This window comes from Carassius auratus, linkage group LG37M (genome assembly GCF_003368295.1).
Source record: "Carassius auratus strain Wakin linkage group LG37M, ASM336829v1, whole genome shotgun sequence".
NCBI lineage: Eukaryota > Metazoa > Chordata > Actinopteri > Cypriniformes > Cyprinidae > Carassius > Carassius auratus.
This window is the reverse complement of record NC_039296.1, coordinates 474,769-492,080: the sequence shown is the minus strand read 5'-3', so window position 1 is coordinate 492,080 and position 17,312 is coordinate 474,769. Positions and strand designations below refer to the sequence as shown.

At 39.4% G+C, this 17,312-nt stretch overlaps 2 protein-coding genes across 2 annotated transcripts; both read right to left on the bottom strand.

Annotated features, from left to right (window-relative positions):
- Nucleotides 1-181: 181 nt before the first annotated feature.
- On the bottom strand, nucleotides 182-1,747 carry LOC113068189 (6-pyruvoyl tetrahydrobiopterin synthase-like). The gene is made up of 6 exons (XM_026240849.1): nucleotides 1,584-1,747; nucleotides 1,110-1,189; nucleotides 984-1,006; nucleotides 836-892; nucleotides 607-677; nucleotides 182-537 (listed from the first exon to the last, which is right to left on the bottom strand). The coding sequence occupies exons 1-6, from the start codon at nucleotides 1,649-1,651 to the stop codon at nucleotides 414-416; spliced, it is 423 nt and encodes a 140-aa protein (XP_026096634.1). The 5' UTR covers nucleotides 1,652-1,747; the 3' UTR covers nucleotides 182-413.
- A 7,543-nt stretch (nucleotides 1,748-9,290) lies between these two features.
- On the bottom strand, nucleotides 9,291-16,273 carry LOC113068188 (sterile alpha motif domain-containing protein 3-like). Its single transcript, XM_026240848.1, has 4 exons — nucleotides 15,591-16,273; nucleotides 14,916-15,071; nucleotides 10,886-10,975; nucleotides 9,291-9,825 (listed from the first exon to the last, which is right to left on the bottom strand). The coding sequence occupies exons 1-4, from the start codon at nucleotides 16,143-16,145 to the stop codon at nucleotides 9,493-9,495; spliced, it is 1,134 nt and encodes a 377-aa protein (XP_026096633.1). The 5' UTR covers nucleotides 16,146-16,273; the 3' UTR covers nucleotides 9,291-9,492.
- Between the last annotated feature and the right edge of the window lie 1,039 nt (nucleotides 16,274-17,312).

Here is a 17,312-nt window from a genome sequence, read left to right as displayed (position 1 = left end):
TACTGCCATCATGCAGCATTTACTGTTTGTAGTCATTTTGATGCATTTCACACCAAATATAAACCTCAGACAGAAATAAATCAGTCCGGCAACACAGAAGCACAGTCACACATCTCTAAAACAACTAAATATTTAAACCTGTAGCATCTTTTCCACGATTACACAGATTGAGATCTTGATCTACAGGTTTTGGTGACAAACTTTATTGGAATGCAATCATCGACTGGACGTACAAATGATCTGAGTTTGTGTGTGTGAGCGTGTGTGTGTGTGTGTGTGTGTGTGTGTGTAACAGGATCGATCTCACAGACATTAACCCCGTGCTGTAGTCAAACACAGCAGGATATTCTCTCTTCTAACACACTTTATAGTCCAGCGCTGTAACGGAGCGGAGAGCTGATGCTGAACACACTCTAGTCTCCTCTGTACACCACTATGTTTTTATCCGTTTCATATATTTTGATCTCATGCAGGCTGTCGGGGGGCAGAAGCTTCTCCAAACTGTCCCAAATAAACACTGACAGGTTTTCCGTGGTGCTGCATGAAACAAATAAACTTTAAATGATTGTTTTGTGACAGAAATGCGACAGAAAAACAGAGTCACACCTGACGACATCAGCAAAATACGGCACATCCAGATCCAGATTTTTATGGTCAAGAGGTTTCATGATGGCCACCTAGAACACAACACAACACTTGTTTGCTCATTCAGTCCTTGTACATGTGTGCATGCTTCCATAGATGAAATTATTATTCATGTTATATTAAGTTGAATATATATGTAAGTGAATTAATGTGTTAGGCATTCCATCAGACAGTGTAGAGACAGCCGTACCTCGATAAACTCCTTCAGATCCGTGAGGTTCATGACCATTCCTGTCTTCTTATCAATCTGTCAACACAAATATATTACAGCTTCACAACACACCAGATTCTGCAGTATTAAAATATGCATTCTGTGCCCTAACATGGTTCTGCCGTACCTTTCCACGAACGGTCACTTCAACTGGAAAAACATTAGACAAAAAATGATTCAAGAATAAAATATGTTAGATATAAGCATGTGTGTGTGAATCACAGTGTATTGGAACTGAATTAAATGAACTGACCTGTGTAGTTATGACCATGACCATTAGGATTGTTGCATTTCCCAAATATACTTTTGTTCTCCTCATCACTCAATGATTTGCTAAAATAAATAGAAAGTAAAATATTAAGAAACATTATTAACAACTTATTATTATTATTATATTTTGTATTTAAACAAATACTTTAGACAATAACTTTATGAAATAAGCCTTTGTTAAAGATATCATTTATTGTTAAAATCAGAGTTTCGACAGGCTGTATGAAACTACATTTCCCATAATTCCGTGGGGTTGACGCAGCACGTTCTGGCTTCCTGCTGGAAGAATGCGCGTGCATTCTGTTTTTTTAACCTGTTTAGAGTGATTTGACATTTTGCTTGTTAAAAGGGAAAAGTAGAGAGTTTGAAAAGCATAAACAGCGTTCAACAGAAGTAAAACCAGACACACTATCGTCAGTGAGGTCAGAAGGTAAACCCAGTGGTTTAGTAAAGTTACCTGTGTAAGCGATGACAGGCGCTGAAGCTCTGCACGCGTGTGATGAAGCCGATGCGCTCAGACATCATGATGAAGATGATGCTTTATAATCACAACTGCACTGCTTCACACTGGAACTCACATCTCATATGATTTTCGCTTTACTACGGGAGGCGTGGCTTCATCGACCCGCCCCCTTCCGCGTGATTGACATCTGCTAATCGATTACAGCAGCACATCGGCACTCACCGCGCGCGTGAGCCTCATGTGTTTTACAGTTCTGTGACAAATGCACTATTCTTCACGTTTTGTGCCTTTTATAATAGAAAATAATATATAATTCAAATTAAATATAACCTGTACTTTTTATAAATTTATAAATAAAATATATTCAATAATAGCTATCTATCTATCTATCTATCTATCTATCTATCTATCTATAATAATTATAAAAATAAATAATAAAACAAATAATAAACACATGTACTCACTGCAAAATATGAATCTTGATAAATATACCCTACATGTAGCAAACATAATCAAAGTAAATTAGTTTTGTAACAACATGAAACCATACTGTGATTTGGATAAAAGCGTCTGCTAAATGCATACATTTTACATTTTTACATTTAATTTAATTAAAATGTATATATATGTATGTATACATACACACACACACATATTAATTATAACATTTATAATATTCACATATAAATGCATACACACAAATATGTATTAATTTGATTCTTGAATACTTAAAGCAAAACTAATTGGTGTCAGTTCTCAATCTCTGATTCTAATTCTACATTCACTGCAAAATATGGATCTTGATAAATCGACACAGTAAATTGGCTTCGTAACAGCATACTGCCATATTGTGATTTAATCTGAGTATTATTCACGTTTTGTGTATGCGTTGATTTTATAGCATTATAAAATATAATTAAATAATGTAACATTTCAGTTATAAATCTAGTATCCTCCTGAGACCCAGAAAAAAAAGCATAAAAATTGAGATTGCATAAAAAGTAATAATAATAATAAAGATATTCATATGTTATATGCCCTCTGCACTGTAAAAAAAAAATAAGTTGATTCAACTTAAAATAATTTGTAACCTGGCTGCCTTAAAATGTTAAGTTCAATAAGCTAAAAAACATTTGTTGTTTACACATATATTTGAGTTCCTTAAACCTAGAATTAATAGTTGGGGTAAAATAGGTGAAGCTGAATCAACTGTATATTTTGTATAACCAACAAGTTTTTAGTAAGCCCAACTAGACGAGAAAGTTGTGGCAACTTAAATTCAAGTTGAAACAACATAAAATTAGTAAGACCAACAAACGTTAAGTTGTTTGAACTAAGCATTTTATTGAATAAACTTGTAAGTATAAGTTGTGCAAACTAAATACAAATTGGCCAAACCTAGAATTAATAGTTGGGGTAACAAAGGTGAAGCTTAATCAACTGTATATTTTGTATAACCAACAAGTTTTTAGTAAGTCCAACTAGACGAGAAAGTTTTGGCAACTTAAATTCAAGTTGAAACAACATAAAATTAGTAATACCAACAAACGTTAAGTTGTTTGAACTAAGCATTTTGTTGAATAAACTTGTAAGTATAAGTTGTGCAAACTAAATACAAATTGGCCAAACTTAGCGTCTTGTTGAATTAACTTACATTTTTAAGGCAGCCAGGTTACTTTTTCAAGAATACACTGTAAACCCAAATGCTCAAAATAATTAAATTGATTGAGTAGCATAAACTTAATTTTCCAAAAAAGTTCTACTAACTCAAGTAGTTTGGGTTTGTGTGACTTTTTTATAGTTTTTGAGTGATTTAAAATTATTATTTTTGATTAACTGAAACAACTTGCTCATTAAGTAAGTGCCACTTAGGAGTATAATTTAACTTTACTTATTTTTTTTTTTTATTTTTTTAGTTGTTTCAACATGATGTCTGCATATGACATTAGTAAAATGTGTGTGTGTGTGTGTGTGTGTGTGTGGTGAAGCAATTTGTTACCTTTAATTAAATTATATACATATAAATACGTTTTAAAAAAAAAACTTCATTTGACTAATGAAGCTTGTGTCTTCATGAATTCAGCTTTAAAATTATTTTGCAAGAAAATATTCAATTCAAATTTTACATACACAAAGGTTAACACTTACCAGGGCAGCTGTTTTAATGTATGCACAAAATAGAATATTCTATTATATATTATATATCTATTATATATACAGTATTATATATAGAATGGGCCTTTATCACAGGCAGTAAAAAAAAAAATGTTTGTTTAAAAAAACTTTTCCGTTGACGTAAGGGTCGTTATTTTATTGGCTTACGAGGCTAACGTGCTCCAAGGTCAGTGTGAGACTTTTGCGACGTTGTGGGAACGCGCAACGCTTGGATAACGTTTGCTTTGGCGCCACAAAATACTGCAGTGAGTGAGGAGGATCTCAGCTTCAAGCTGTCGGCAGTTATCACGGTAAGTGTTAAATGCATTTTAAACAGGGGCTTATCTAGTGAACAGTTGCAACAGTTTAGTCTAGAAAAAACTTTAAATAGCGTTCACCAGTTACGTAACGTTATATTTACATTCAAAAGTAATGGAGGTCTTGCAAGGAATAACTGATGAAATAACGTTAGGCCTGAAAAAAAACAATGAACGGCGAACGGGCGAAGCATATGTTACACATTAGTTAACTTATATATCATTTTCGAACGGATTATAGTCTATATTTCCGCTTGCACAACGTACGAGACGATGTAGCTTTGCCTAACGTTCCATTTGTTTTATTTAAAGACATTAGACACGCGATTTAAAAATAAACATCCGTTGCTAATTTTGTCTGGTGTGCAAAAACACTAACGTTATATAACTTGGAAAAAATACTTTTCCCAATGAGGTGATGTGCCACTGATACGCAACTTGGGGAGTTGGAGAGCACGTGCCATTGCAGAAATGTGCCTGGAAACCCTCTGAACACTTTCATATATTTTAAGTCTAATATGGCAAAATGATACAGACCTGTTACGCGTTCAAGTTTTGACTGATGACATCTGTTTTGACATATAAAACACTGGTCCACAACTATCACATTCCGGCTAAATATTTAACAGCTGCAACTGTCTATTATATTGTAGTCCCCTTTATGTTTGGTGTTACATCAACATAACTTTTTTTTTTTTTTATCAGTTTACATGTTTCATTACTGGATAAATAATTCCAATTTCTCACAAATTATTCAGTGAAAATTCATATTTAATGGTTACTTGTCGGCACCTATTGGCGTAACAACGTAATTGTTCCATGCAAATTATGATCTTTCAGAATATAGATTGCAGTTTCAATCGAGATCTTTTAACAATTAATCGTGCAGCTCAAGTGGTAGCTGTATTCTCTGGTCATGATCATGTAACCTGTTTGTTGAATTGTACTCGGATAATTAAACTGTTTTTTTTTTTTTTTTTTTTTTTGGAGCTATACACTTTCTAACATTAATTTTGTTTTTCTTTCAGGTTGTTGGCTTCAATATGATTTGGCAGTGTAAGTTGTGTTCAGCTTCTTTTACTGACAGACTGCAAATATTTAAGCACTACAGACTGCAGCATAGCCACTTTTCCAGTGTATGCCCCCTTCCATGCATCTACAATTATTGCATGTGTACATTTAAGACTTTTAATAGTCTTAGAACTCATTTGGCAAGATGTCACACTCACCAATTTGGCAGTAGTGCAGAACAATGTCAGCAGTCTCTGTTGTTTAAATGCCCTTTATGCCCATTTCAGCAGCATTTTTCTGAATCTGTTGTCTTCTGCCATCTTAGAAGGCATTTAAGAAATCATGAAACAGTGGCTTGCCCATATAAGGATTGCAGCTTTACCACTAATGTGTACTCTACATTCAATTCTCATAAAAGTAGATCACACCAAGCAAGTGTTTCGTCAGACTTTCAAAATGACATTGTCAGTGAAGTTGTTCAACCCAGTATTCCTGCGGTTGATGGTGATTTTAATAAAGAACCTTCAGGCATAGATGAGGATCCAATGGGGGATGATGGTGTGTGTGACACTGACAAACTAAAACAAGATCTCAGAATGAATTTATCTTCCTTATTTCTAAAGATGCAGGCAATCCTCCATGTCTCCATGAAAAAGGAGTGCATTGAATCCTGACAATGAATCTTCACATTCAAATATTAAAAGACCCAAACGAGCAGAAGTAAACTTTTTGCCCTACTTCCCCCAAGGAGAAAATCCCTCAACTCTTGAACAGTTGAGACAGAAAATTGTTGATGAAATGAAGAAAGCTGAGAAGAACTTACCACTTTTAAAAAAGATGATGCAAACCACCTTTGCTCTGCGGCGACAGACCATAGTGAAGACATGCCCACCAGTAAAAAGCTCATGGAAGTCTGGCCTGCACTCAAAATGGAATCTGAGGTAATGTGGGGTAACACTGTTTGTCCTGTTATTGCTTTCTTGATAACATGTACCACATTCAGGGGCTGTTTTCTGTGAGGGGGTAGTAGATTAACCAGGTTCACATAATGAACATGGCTGTGTTCTCTGTCTTTCATTGTTTTAAAATGTAGATGTATGCAGAGTTCCAACGGATTACAAATGAGAACCTGCCCAACACATTCTACTCTGAGCTTGACCGACATCTTCCTAGACTGATGACCCTGTTTTTTTTTTTGTATTTGCATATCTGATTGTATTGTTTAAAATTTACAGTTTAGTTATGTACAGTACTGTTTTTATCATTATAGGAGTTTCATGACATACACACCAAACGTGTCACTGTTCTTCATGCCCTTCCTGTGTATCTACGTGAGGACATCTCTGGGTTTTTAAGGACCTGCATGGTGAGTATTTAAAAAAAGAAATATCACACTAAACAGTTCATATAAATACATACATGCTAACTCTTGTTCAGTCTTTCCAACCAAATAGTTTGTGCAATTTGTTTTCTTTGACCCCACTGTAAAATAGTTTTAGTACTAAATTATTTTTTACGCTTTTTTTTAGCATAGTATCAATCTCTTACAACTTTTGTTTACTGTTAGCTTGGCTGGCTTGACAGATATTCAGTTTTTGCTTTAATATCCATTTTATTTTACAGGACACATCTGATGAGCCAGAGCTTTTAGATGTTGCAGTGGCCCTCCTCACAGTCATCAAAGATAATGACACAAGTCCAGTTCACTTCCAGCCTGTGAAAATCTCTGTTGTCATCGAAAGTGAGATTGTGGGCAGCCTCTCCAGATTTGCTGATGCCTTCCTGGTAATGTTTGGACTAATCTATGCACTAGGGCTGGGCGATAAATTGATTTTATCGATTAACTCGAATTTGACGTTAAGGGCGATTTGTTTTTAATGAAAATCGTTTTTCTCTTTAACTTCCACCACCGGCTCTCCCCTTAGGCTTCCGTAGTTCAGAGTGGGCTCGCCCTCCCCCCCGCTTTCCTTACAGCCGCACACAGACAACATGACAGTTAACAGCGCAGAGCTCGTTCCAAAGAAAGGCACCGTTTCATCCGTTGTTTGGAATTGGTTTGCTTTTTTAGTGTCAGACACAGAACAAATAATGCCACATTGCAAAGTGTGTTTAAAAGCCGTTGCTACAAAAGGTAGCAGCACAACAAATTTATTCCAGCATCTTAAACAGTAGGGATGGGTACCGAAACCCAGTATTAAAATGGCCCGCGGCTAAATTATGAAAGACCGTAAGATCTGACGCTATCGGTTCTGCTTTCGGTACTGGAGGGAAAAAAAATTATGTACTATGTATTTTTCCTTAATAATGTTACCGTGCACATTTTATCTCACCAAACATTTCTAATGTGCGATCATATTAAGTCGTTTGTCTGTGAGATCTGCAAAATCTGTCATGCGCGCTGCGGAGGCTGTCTGTCAGTCTCACACACACACACAACAAGAACGAGCGCGAGTGGAGAGAGCAAAACATTCCAAAGTGTGGTTTTACTTCAAAGAGGGAAACACAATTTTATTTATTTATTTTGAAGGTGCATTGTGTCACTGTAAGTTATTAGAAAACTGTATACATTTTCACTGTTTACAATGGCAGTGCCTGCCATCTCGTTTACAAGCATGTTTTGAGGCTTGTTTCCTGTTACACTTATGCACAATGGGGTAATTTAGATTAAACTGCATAAGAACAAAATAAAGAGTACATTTGTTTTGAGCAATTTCTTTGTCGGTTGTAGTTTGTTTTTAAATAGAAAAAAAAAATCGATTAAAATCGAAAATCGGGTTTGGTGTGAAAAAATCGGAGATTTTTTTTTTTTTTAAGCCATATCGCCCAGCCCTACTATGCACTACACTTCAACTATCCCAGCAGACTGACCAACACTTTTGAATTCATTCAAAAGATTTTGCTTGGTCTTGATGAGGGTAAACTGTCACCCAAGTTACAGAGTCTTAAAAATGACTTGATGTGTATGTAGAAATGTGTTGGAAAAATTACTAAGGCCTGGCAGTTCCTCAGTAGTTCAATGTAAATTAAAAAAAAAAGGTTGAAAGGTTTCTGCACTTTTTTTTCCCCACAATGTGCACAGTGTATATTTATTAATGTGCACAGTTTTCATTTATAAATGTTATTTGTGATTTAATACAGCTCTTGTTCTTTACAGTTGTTAAGTACAGCTGGGTAGTACTTGGTAACAATGCATGTAATTTAGTTTTAAATGGTTCATGTTTTTGTAAAAGTTCATGCAGGTTTGTGAATTTGTAATGTCAGAGATGTGGTCTTAATCTGTTTTTCAGGTTTTATCATAGTGCACCTTTTTTTCTGTCTTTTAAATGAAGTGTTAAATAGGAAAGGGCAAGAACTCAGCACACTGTAATTTTAAACTGTTTAAGTTTGTTGAACTTAAAATATTTGAGGCAACGAGTTACATCAAAAAATTTAGTTTTGATTCATATGATTTTGAGTCTTGTGCTTTAAAAGGTTTGAGTAACTTGTACTTAAACACAAAGACAAAGATACTAATAAATATTGAGTTCATTCAACTTAAAGGTGGCTCTTTGTGAATTTTGTTTTTTTAAGTATTTTTAACTAAATGTCTTGAGTATGGGAAAGCTAAATTTTAAGTCACTGTAACTAAAACTATTTCAGTTGATTTCATAACATGTTTTAATTTAACTGAAATTAAAAGGTTTATGTAGTATGCAATATAGATATTTAATTTTTTTAAAATTTAATTTTTAAGTTCATTAACTTAAAAAATTTGAGGCAACGAGTTACATCAAATTTTTTGAGTTCTGCTTACTAATTTGGGTTTACAGTGTAGTTCATCTCACTAGTAATGTTAAGTTCATTCAACTGGCTGAACTATGAAATTTGCCCACACAACTCAAGTTTCTATTTTATACTGTACCACATAAAAACAGAATGGACATTTAAGAAAATGCAATGTATTGTATTTTATTTCAAAGTTGACAGCATGCTATTTAGTAGTAGTTTGTTTGGTATAAAAACGCCTTTAAAAACAAACATCGACATTTCATATTTACTGTAGCTACATATGTAATAATTTCTTTTATGTAAAGTGCCAAACAATTATCTAAAAAAAGTATGAAAAATTAGTTTCCATATCATAACATGTCTGTCAAACAATTATCTAAACAAAAAAAAAAATAAAAAAAAATAACAAGTTTTATTTCATGCTTATGTCTGACAGTTTTCTAGGAAAAAAAGAAAAATGTATAAAACCTTGTACATTCAACAAGTTTTGGAGGCTTAACTTAACAGCATTTTAGAACACATGTTAAACTTTAACCATGCAAAATGGTGGTGTGATGCAACTTGTCGTGCAAACAGTAAACATTGGTATAACTAACAAAATCACTGATACCAACTGAAACTGTATTGCTCACAATAACTAGGCCAACTTGCCACTACACGTTGTCTTGAAGCAAACGGTTGCGGAGTCCATTGACTTTCGCAGAACAGTTGCCACTGCCAATGCCCATGAACACTTTTTGTATGAACTCGAATGTGTACTTCAGTGTCTTGGGATAGTCTATGTCAAGACAGTAAAGAAGACCCATAAGTGTAGCAAAGGCATTAGCAACATCTCCAAGGTCACATTTGACGATCTTCTCCTCCAGAACCACCGCAACATCCACCATCTCCCTTTCTAGCAATGCTCTGCTGCTCCCGCCTTCTTCAGTGATGATGAGAATGCCAACATCAACTTCTTTTGTAGCATCTTCTTCTGAACTGTCAGCCTAAGAACATAATGAACAAAGATATTAGTAATTAAGCATGTAGTTACATTACCAAATTCAATGTGCTACCCTGTGTGAAAATGACAAATGCAACATTGATTACCTGAAGAAAAATTTCTCACTTGACACAATATAATTTGAGTAGTACTAGACTATCACTTTTCTCAAAACCAGAATAATATATGCAATAGCGTATTAAATATATATTAAACTATTTACTAGAAGAATCAGTTTATGACATTAAAAGACTAATTACTTTTGCACAAAATACTAATTAATTTACATTCTTAAATAATTCATCAGATCATTTGTCAGCAAGATTTTAGTAATTTATATTACAATAACATTATGAAGACTAATTATTGAATACCCGGTTCTTGGAAATTTGTAACCAGTTCTAAAATGGAACCGATTTTTGACACCCAACCCTACTCTCAATGACAGTGGACAGCACTGGGAGGAGCTTTGCCACTGTAGTGTGAAACCACTGTAAGGGTATTGTTCTGTCACTACTGTTGTCAGGCATTTTTCTGTAGTTGGTTAATATTAACCTGTATATGTTGACTTTCATTTGTCGACCACAGTCTCTGCTAAAATATTTCCTGTTCTACTTAAGTCAATTGGAACACAGTTCATGCACATTCACTTCTAATGAGCTAGTTATCTGAATCAGGTGTGTTAAAGAGAAAAATGCTAAATATGCAGAACATTGGGGGTGCGAGGACAGCAATTGGAAAACACTGAGTTAAAGGAAACGTTCACCCAAACATGAAAATGTAATTTAATTACCCTCAAGTTGTTTTACAGCTGTATTCATTACCTCCTGATTTTAAAGAATGTTGGCAACCAGACAGTTTCTGTTCCCTATAATATTTGGAATTCAACAGTGACCACCAACTGTTTCATTACGAACACTTTTCAAAATATCGTCCATGTTCTTCAAAAGAAAGTACTTTATGCAGGTTTAGAACAACTTAAAGAGTGAATAAAATTAAATTGTGTGAGCTCTCTCTTTAACTGGCAAAAGTTCCCGATGTCATAATGAAATCAGCACTCATACCTCACAGACACGGATGAAACTGCTGGGATCCTCCTTTAAGTAAAATGGCAGTCCAAGCAAAGCAGCTGCTCGTCTCTTCTGGTTTGAAGTCTCAAGACACACACACACAAAAAAATTAGACAAACTGTAATGACTGCAGAATCAAGCATGCTCATAATTATTATAACACTGCTTTTGAAGAATATTGAGCAGAGTGTAAGTGCGCTATTGATTAACCTTTAACAATTGAATGGTTCGGTCTCACGCACATATGCAAAAAGGTATAGCACGTGTGCTACTGTGGTAAATTTACTGATCGCATACAACTTCTGCTACCATTTTTCAAAAACTCATCAGATCTGGACTAATCACAACTGTCATGATCCTGCCCTCGTGTCCTTGATTTTTCCTAGTCTTGAGGCAGGATCATGGCAGACCCGTGTTTTGTGTACAAGCGCATGGCCTTGTCTTTGGGCCATGTGCTTGTGTTGTCTCGTTCCCTTGCCCCGCCCCCCTTGTTATCCTAGTCGTGTCGTGATTGTCCTATCTGTAACACCTGTCGTGTCTTGATTAGTTCCCCTATTTAGATCTCCTAGTGTGCTCTGTCTTGCGTCGGTTCATTGTGTGATTCTCAGATGTGTTCCACACTTGTGATTGTACCTCTGAAGTCCCTGTATAACTGTGAGTGTTATTTGTAGTCAGTGTTCTCCTGTTTTGAGTCTTTGTTTATCTTGTCGAGTCAGTCCTATTTAGTATTGCTGTATCTGCCCTAGTCAGTGTTTTCCCCCTCGTGGGTTTTGTTTTCCCCTTTTTGTAAATAAGCCTGTTTGTGTTGTAAATCCTGTCTGCACCTGAGTTCCTCCCTTACCAATACCTGACAGAATGAACCGACCACCAAGGAACTCAGCAGACAGGAGGCTATGCTGGATGGCATCAGCCGGCCAGCGAGATTGTTTTGAGGGCTCTCGCCTTGTGGTGTTCCGGGGGACCAGGGGAGGTCGTTCCGGAGCGAGCGGGCGAGAGGAGGAGCCCCAGAGGTCCCCACCTACCCAGCTGCCAACGATCCCAGAGGGTCGTGTCCTGGCCGTGGCAACCCTGGGGGAACAGTCAGATCCCCCCCAGAGTCCTGAGGCGCCTTCCACAGCCAGCAGTCTCCCCATGAAGCGAGGGAGACGATTGTCGTGGGAGTCAGCTTCAGAGTCTTCGGCGTCCGAGGCTGCCCTACCCGAGACCAAACTCCCCCAACCCGCCTCTGACCCTGCTGTAGCCTCTGCACTGCGCCCGAGGAGGAAGAGGAAGAAGAAGGGGCCAGCCGGTCCTGTGACCCTGTCTCCTCTCGAGCCAGCAGCGGTGAGCGTGCCCGTGCCAGCAGCGGTGAGAGCTGGCGTGCCCGTGCCAGCAGCGGTGAGAGCTGGCGTGCCCGTGCCAGCAGCGGTGAGAGCTGGCGTGCCCGTGCCAGCAGCGGTGAGAGCTGGCGTGCCCGTGCCAGCAGCGGTGAGAGCTGGCGTGCCCGTGCCAGCAGCGGTGAGAGCTGGCGTGCCCGTGCCAGCAGCGGTGAGAGCTGGCGTGCCCGTGCCAGCAGCGGTGAGAGCTGGCGTGCCCGTGCCAGCAGCGGTGAGAGCTGGCGTGCCCGTACCAGCAGCGGAGAGAGCTGGCGTGCCCGAGCCAGCAGCGGTGAGCGTGCCCGAGCCAGCAGCGGTGAGCGCTGGCGTGCCCGTGCCAGCAGCGGAGAGAGCTGGCGTGCCCGTGCCAGCAGCGGTGAGCGCTGGCGTGCCCGTGCCAGCAGCGGAGAGAGCTGGCGTGCCCGAGCCAGCAGCGGTGGGCGTGCCCGAGCCAGCAGCGGTGAGCGTGCCCGAGCCGGCAAAGAAGAGGTCTGCGGTCGTGAGAGCGGAGGAGAGAGCCGCGGCCGACTCTGCAGCAAGAACTCTTGTACAGTCTGTCTCATCTCGTAAGGAGATGCCAGTTATTCTAGCTGCTAAAGCCTTCTCAGATTATTTGTCTCGTCTTGTCCAGATCCTGGAAATCCCCACCAGTCCGGTCTTGTCCCCAGACCCTGTCCCCAGAAAACCTGAGTGTCCAGCTGTTGTCGTCTCCCCGTGTCCTGTTGTCTCCCCGTGTCCAGTAGATGTTGTCTCCCCGAACCCAGTAGATGTTGTCTCCCCGAACCCAGTAGATGTTGTCTCCCCGAACCCAGTAGATGTTGTCTCCCCGTGTCCCGTCGATGTTGTCGCCCCGTGCCCAGTCGATGTTGTCTCCCCGTGCCCAGTCGATGTTGTCTCCCCGTGCCCAGTAGATGTCGTGGGTCCTGTTGATGTTCCCCTGTGTCCAGTAGATGTTGTCATGGGTCCTGTTGATGTTCCCCCGTGTCCAGTAGGTGTTCCCCCGTGCCCTGTAGATGTTGTCTCCCCGTGTCCAGCTGTCTCCCCGTGTCCTGTTGATATAGTCGCCCCTCGTCCAGCTGTTGTCGCCCCTCGTCCAGTCGATGTAGCCCCTCGCCCTGTAGATGTTGCCCCGTGTCCTGTGACCCCTCCTGCCAAGTCCTCTGCCAGTTGGCCCGAGACCCCTCCCCACCCCTCTTCACCCAGACCTGCCCGGACCTCTCGTTGTCAGTCTTCGTCCCGTCCTCCAAAGACTCCTGCCCCACCCTCCCACCCTGGTCCGTCCCCCATGAACTTTGTGGTCCCGCCTCCTCCCCTTCCCTGTTTGTTTTTTTTGATTTGTCACCCCAACCCTGCCGTTGTGTATTCTTGTTTACCGTTGTTATTATTTGTCATGTCTTGTTGGTTTGTGTCGGTGTCCCAGTCCGTCATGTCAGTCATGTCCCATGTTTGATGTTCCCTTGAGGAGCGTCTGGAAGCCGCTCCTTAAGGGAGGGGTTCTGTCATGATCCTGCCCTCGTGTCCTTGATTTTTCCTAGTCTTGAGGCAGGATCATGGCAGACCCGTGTTTTGTGTACAAGCGCATGGCCTTGTCTTTGGGCCATGTGCTTGTGTTGTCTCGTTCCCTTGCCCCGCCCCCCTTGTTATCCTAGTCGTGTCGTGATTGTCCTATCTGTAACACCTGTCGTGTCTTGATTAGTTCCCCTATTTAGATCTCCTAGTGTGCTCTGTCTTGCGTCGGTTCATTGTGTGATTGTGTGATTCTCAGATGTGTTCCACACTTGTGATTGTACCTCTGAAGTCCCTGTATAACTGTGAGTGTTATTTGTAGTCAGTGTTCTCCTGTTTTGAGTCTTTGTTTATCTTGTCGAGTCAGTCCTATTTAGTATTGCTGTATCTGCCCTAGTCAGTGTTTTCCCCCTCGTGGGTTTTGTTTTCCCCTTTTTGTAAATAAACCTGTTTGTGTTGTAAATCCTGTCTGCACCTGAGTTCCTCCCTTACCAATACCTGACAACAACAACTTATTTTGGATCCAAAACAGCAAATTTCACAAAGCTGACGAGTTTGGACTCCTTATAACAGCTATTGATCCCACCACTTAGAACGCAACTAAATGCTTCAAGAATGTGACAAAATGCAGAAAACTACTTTTAAATAGGTAATTACAGAATATTTACATACATATTTACAGCTGGTCTATTAACGGGATTAGTATTACCGGAGGTAATTCTTCCAGACGTTTTTACAGAAGGTAAAAGTCGCTGTAATCTTTAATGACATCATCCGTAATTAATACTTAGATGGCACATTCAGATGGGACTAAAATCACAGAGAAGCTCTGGTAAAAATTACTTTACCCACCTCTCCATGTAAAACAAATGCCGTCCGAATAGGGCTTTAGGCTGCTGCTAATACTACTACTATCTTGTACCCTGCAATTTACATTTATTCAAATTTATAAAAAACTCAATCACTTGTTTATTTTCAAAACATATTAGATTGTGGGGGGGGGGGGTATATCAGCCGCCCTGGTTTCTAAATATCGGCGTCAACCAGGGAAAAGCACTCAGTCAACCTCTAACAATGATTACCCATTTCTACAAAAGACAGAGAGTGTTTTTTTAATTTTGGTTAAGGTCCTGTGATCAAACATAAAATCAAATCATCCTTACTTGTGCATCAAGGGGTTCAAGGAGACTGCGCAGGTCAGAACTGCTACTAGTTCGCACTCTGTACATCTGTAAAAGTCTTGGGACATATTTGTCAAGTCCATCAAAGAAAGACTGCTGAAGATCAGTAGAAACCAGGCGCATAAACTCAGCACCAATCTGTAAGAAGACAAAAGGAGAAAAAAAAAAAAAAAAAAAAAGGTCCATAAATGTACCAGTATACATATGGCTTTGGCTATAGACAATTAAAATGTCAATTTTTTCACCTGGGCTAAACTAAAGAAAAAATTAAAAATAAAAAGAATATGCACAACAGATATGTCTGTGATAGACTACAATGATTATCACTTCACACTCTTCACAGAGCACTAATACAGATACACACAGACGCGTTTAAAAGCCTCCTCTATCAGCGGATCCTTAATTTTAGACAGAGCCGCCGATGGAGGTGGAAGCGCTGCTGTGTGAAAGCCCTCAATGAACAGTGTGAAGTTATGATAAAATTAACCAATCACAGACATATCTGTTGTGCATGTGAACACAACGGCCAATCAGCAGTTTAAGAATCCCCTCAACAGCGCTCAGAATGCTCATGGGAAATGCTGGTATCGTCACATATTGAAGTCAGTACTTTTCACAACCCTATTTTGGATGTATTATTTGACAAATAAAAATTACCTGTTTTTTTAAAAACAGTGCAGGCCATCTGTCTTTGATTTCAGACACAAGAGGTTCACCATGAACAATCTCCTTCCTTCGCAAAGCAAAGGTGCTCTCCATCAGAGAATCTATCATTTTCCTGTCTCTCTTCTTTTTCTTCATTTCTTCCATCAAAGTTAATCTCTCGAGTTCAAGGCAGTCAGAAGACTTCCCATCCGGAAAATCTGGCAAAAAGTTCAGCTCTGATCGTTTTGCTTTCTTCATCTTATTCCCCAATGATGTGCCTGTAGATCTCTTATGATTGATTGCAAGCTCTGGGCATCCTGCAATACGATACTTCTGACGGAGGTTGCCCATTTTAAAAGCAAGGCTGAACTTCCAGCAGTACCACCCATGGGTTGATCCTGGCTCTCTCAAACAGGGATGCTTTTTGATGAGGACTTGAGCAACATCCTCAATTTGCTTGGTTTTTGGATATGCATTGTACTCATACATAGCACTTGCGACCTTGTCGAGTATGTCCCTCTTCATAGCAGAATTAACAGTCAGTAGAGAACCATCTCTTTGATACATCTCATTGCCTTTTTTGAGCTTTAGTTCTACATCGTAAGAGAAAGTAGGTATGATAAATGGGTCAGGCCAGTGTTTGTAGCGAGAGGTTGACGGATGACATGCAGCGGATGCTGAGGTCTCAGCAGCTGTTTCAGAGCAACTACCATCCAACAAGGCTTCAGAAGTTGGCATACTGGGTGGTTCCTTTACTATTACCTTCAGCCTTGGTCTCTCTGTTGGTAGGTCAGACATTTCAGTCAAGTTGCAGAGTTCATTGCTGAACTCTGGATCTTGAAATTGGACAACAATATCACCCTCCAGATCAAGCCTGTTCTGTAGTATAGTCTTCAGTTCATCCACTGTATCAGGAATTCTTTCAATCTGGACTCTCCGGATGTCATCATCCGCAAGAATGACATGAAACAGCATGCTGGAAGCTTAACAGAAAAGAAGTACAAATGGGTTAAATTGTGTTTTAAAGGAAAATGCCACTGTTTTTCCACATTCCACTATGTTCTTCCCTCAACTTAGAAGAGTTGATACATACCTCTCCCGTCTCACTGTAGCATGCAGTGCCACTATGTTAGCGTTTAGCTTATTTTTAAAATGCAAGTATCATTTTAACAGCTCAAATTTGAATGAAGAAATTAGCAAAACAAATACAAAGAGAGCCTGAAATGCATTTAAACCGAATCATGCAAGACGTTTACTATAAAAAGACTTACCTCAGTGAAGTAAAAACACTCTGGGTGACACCATCAGTTTTCCTTGCACTATGTAAGAAGCCAGTGGGTGGAAGGAATTCAAATCTTCTGGGTCTGCAACTTGAAGGTCTGTAGAAAGATTCCTTGTCAATTCATAGCATCCAAAGTGCTCCAAGTACCACGATGAAAAGCATTCAATGACGAACAATGCCTTGTTGTCCACAATAAGTACTTTGACAATTTTGCCAAAATCAGGCAGTCCACTTGTGCTCCCAACAGAAACAAACATGCCCTCAGAGTACTTAGTTCCATGTAGAATCACACTAGTTGCAAGGGACACAGTCTTCACATCCTTGTATTTAAGCCTGATAGCCTTTTTGACGGAGTTATCCAAAATGTCCAAAGAAACCAGAGACACTCGGTCAACCTCCAGTGGTGGCTTAAAAAGGCAGGGCATGTCAAGGAAGTAAGCTAACATATGCTG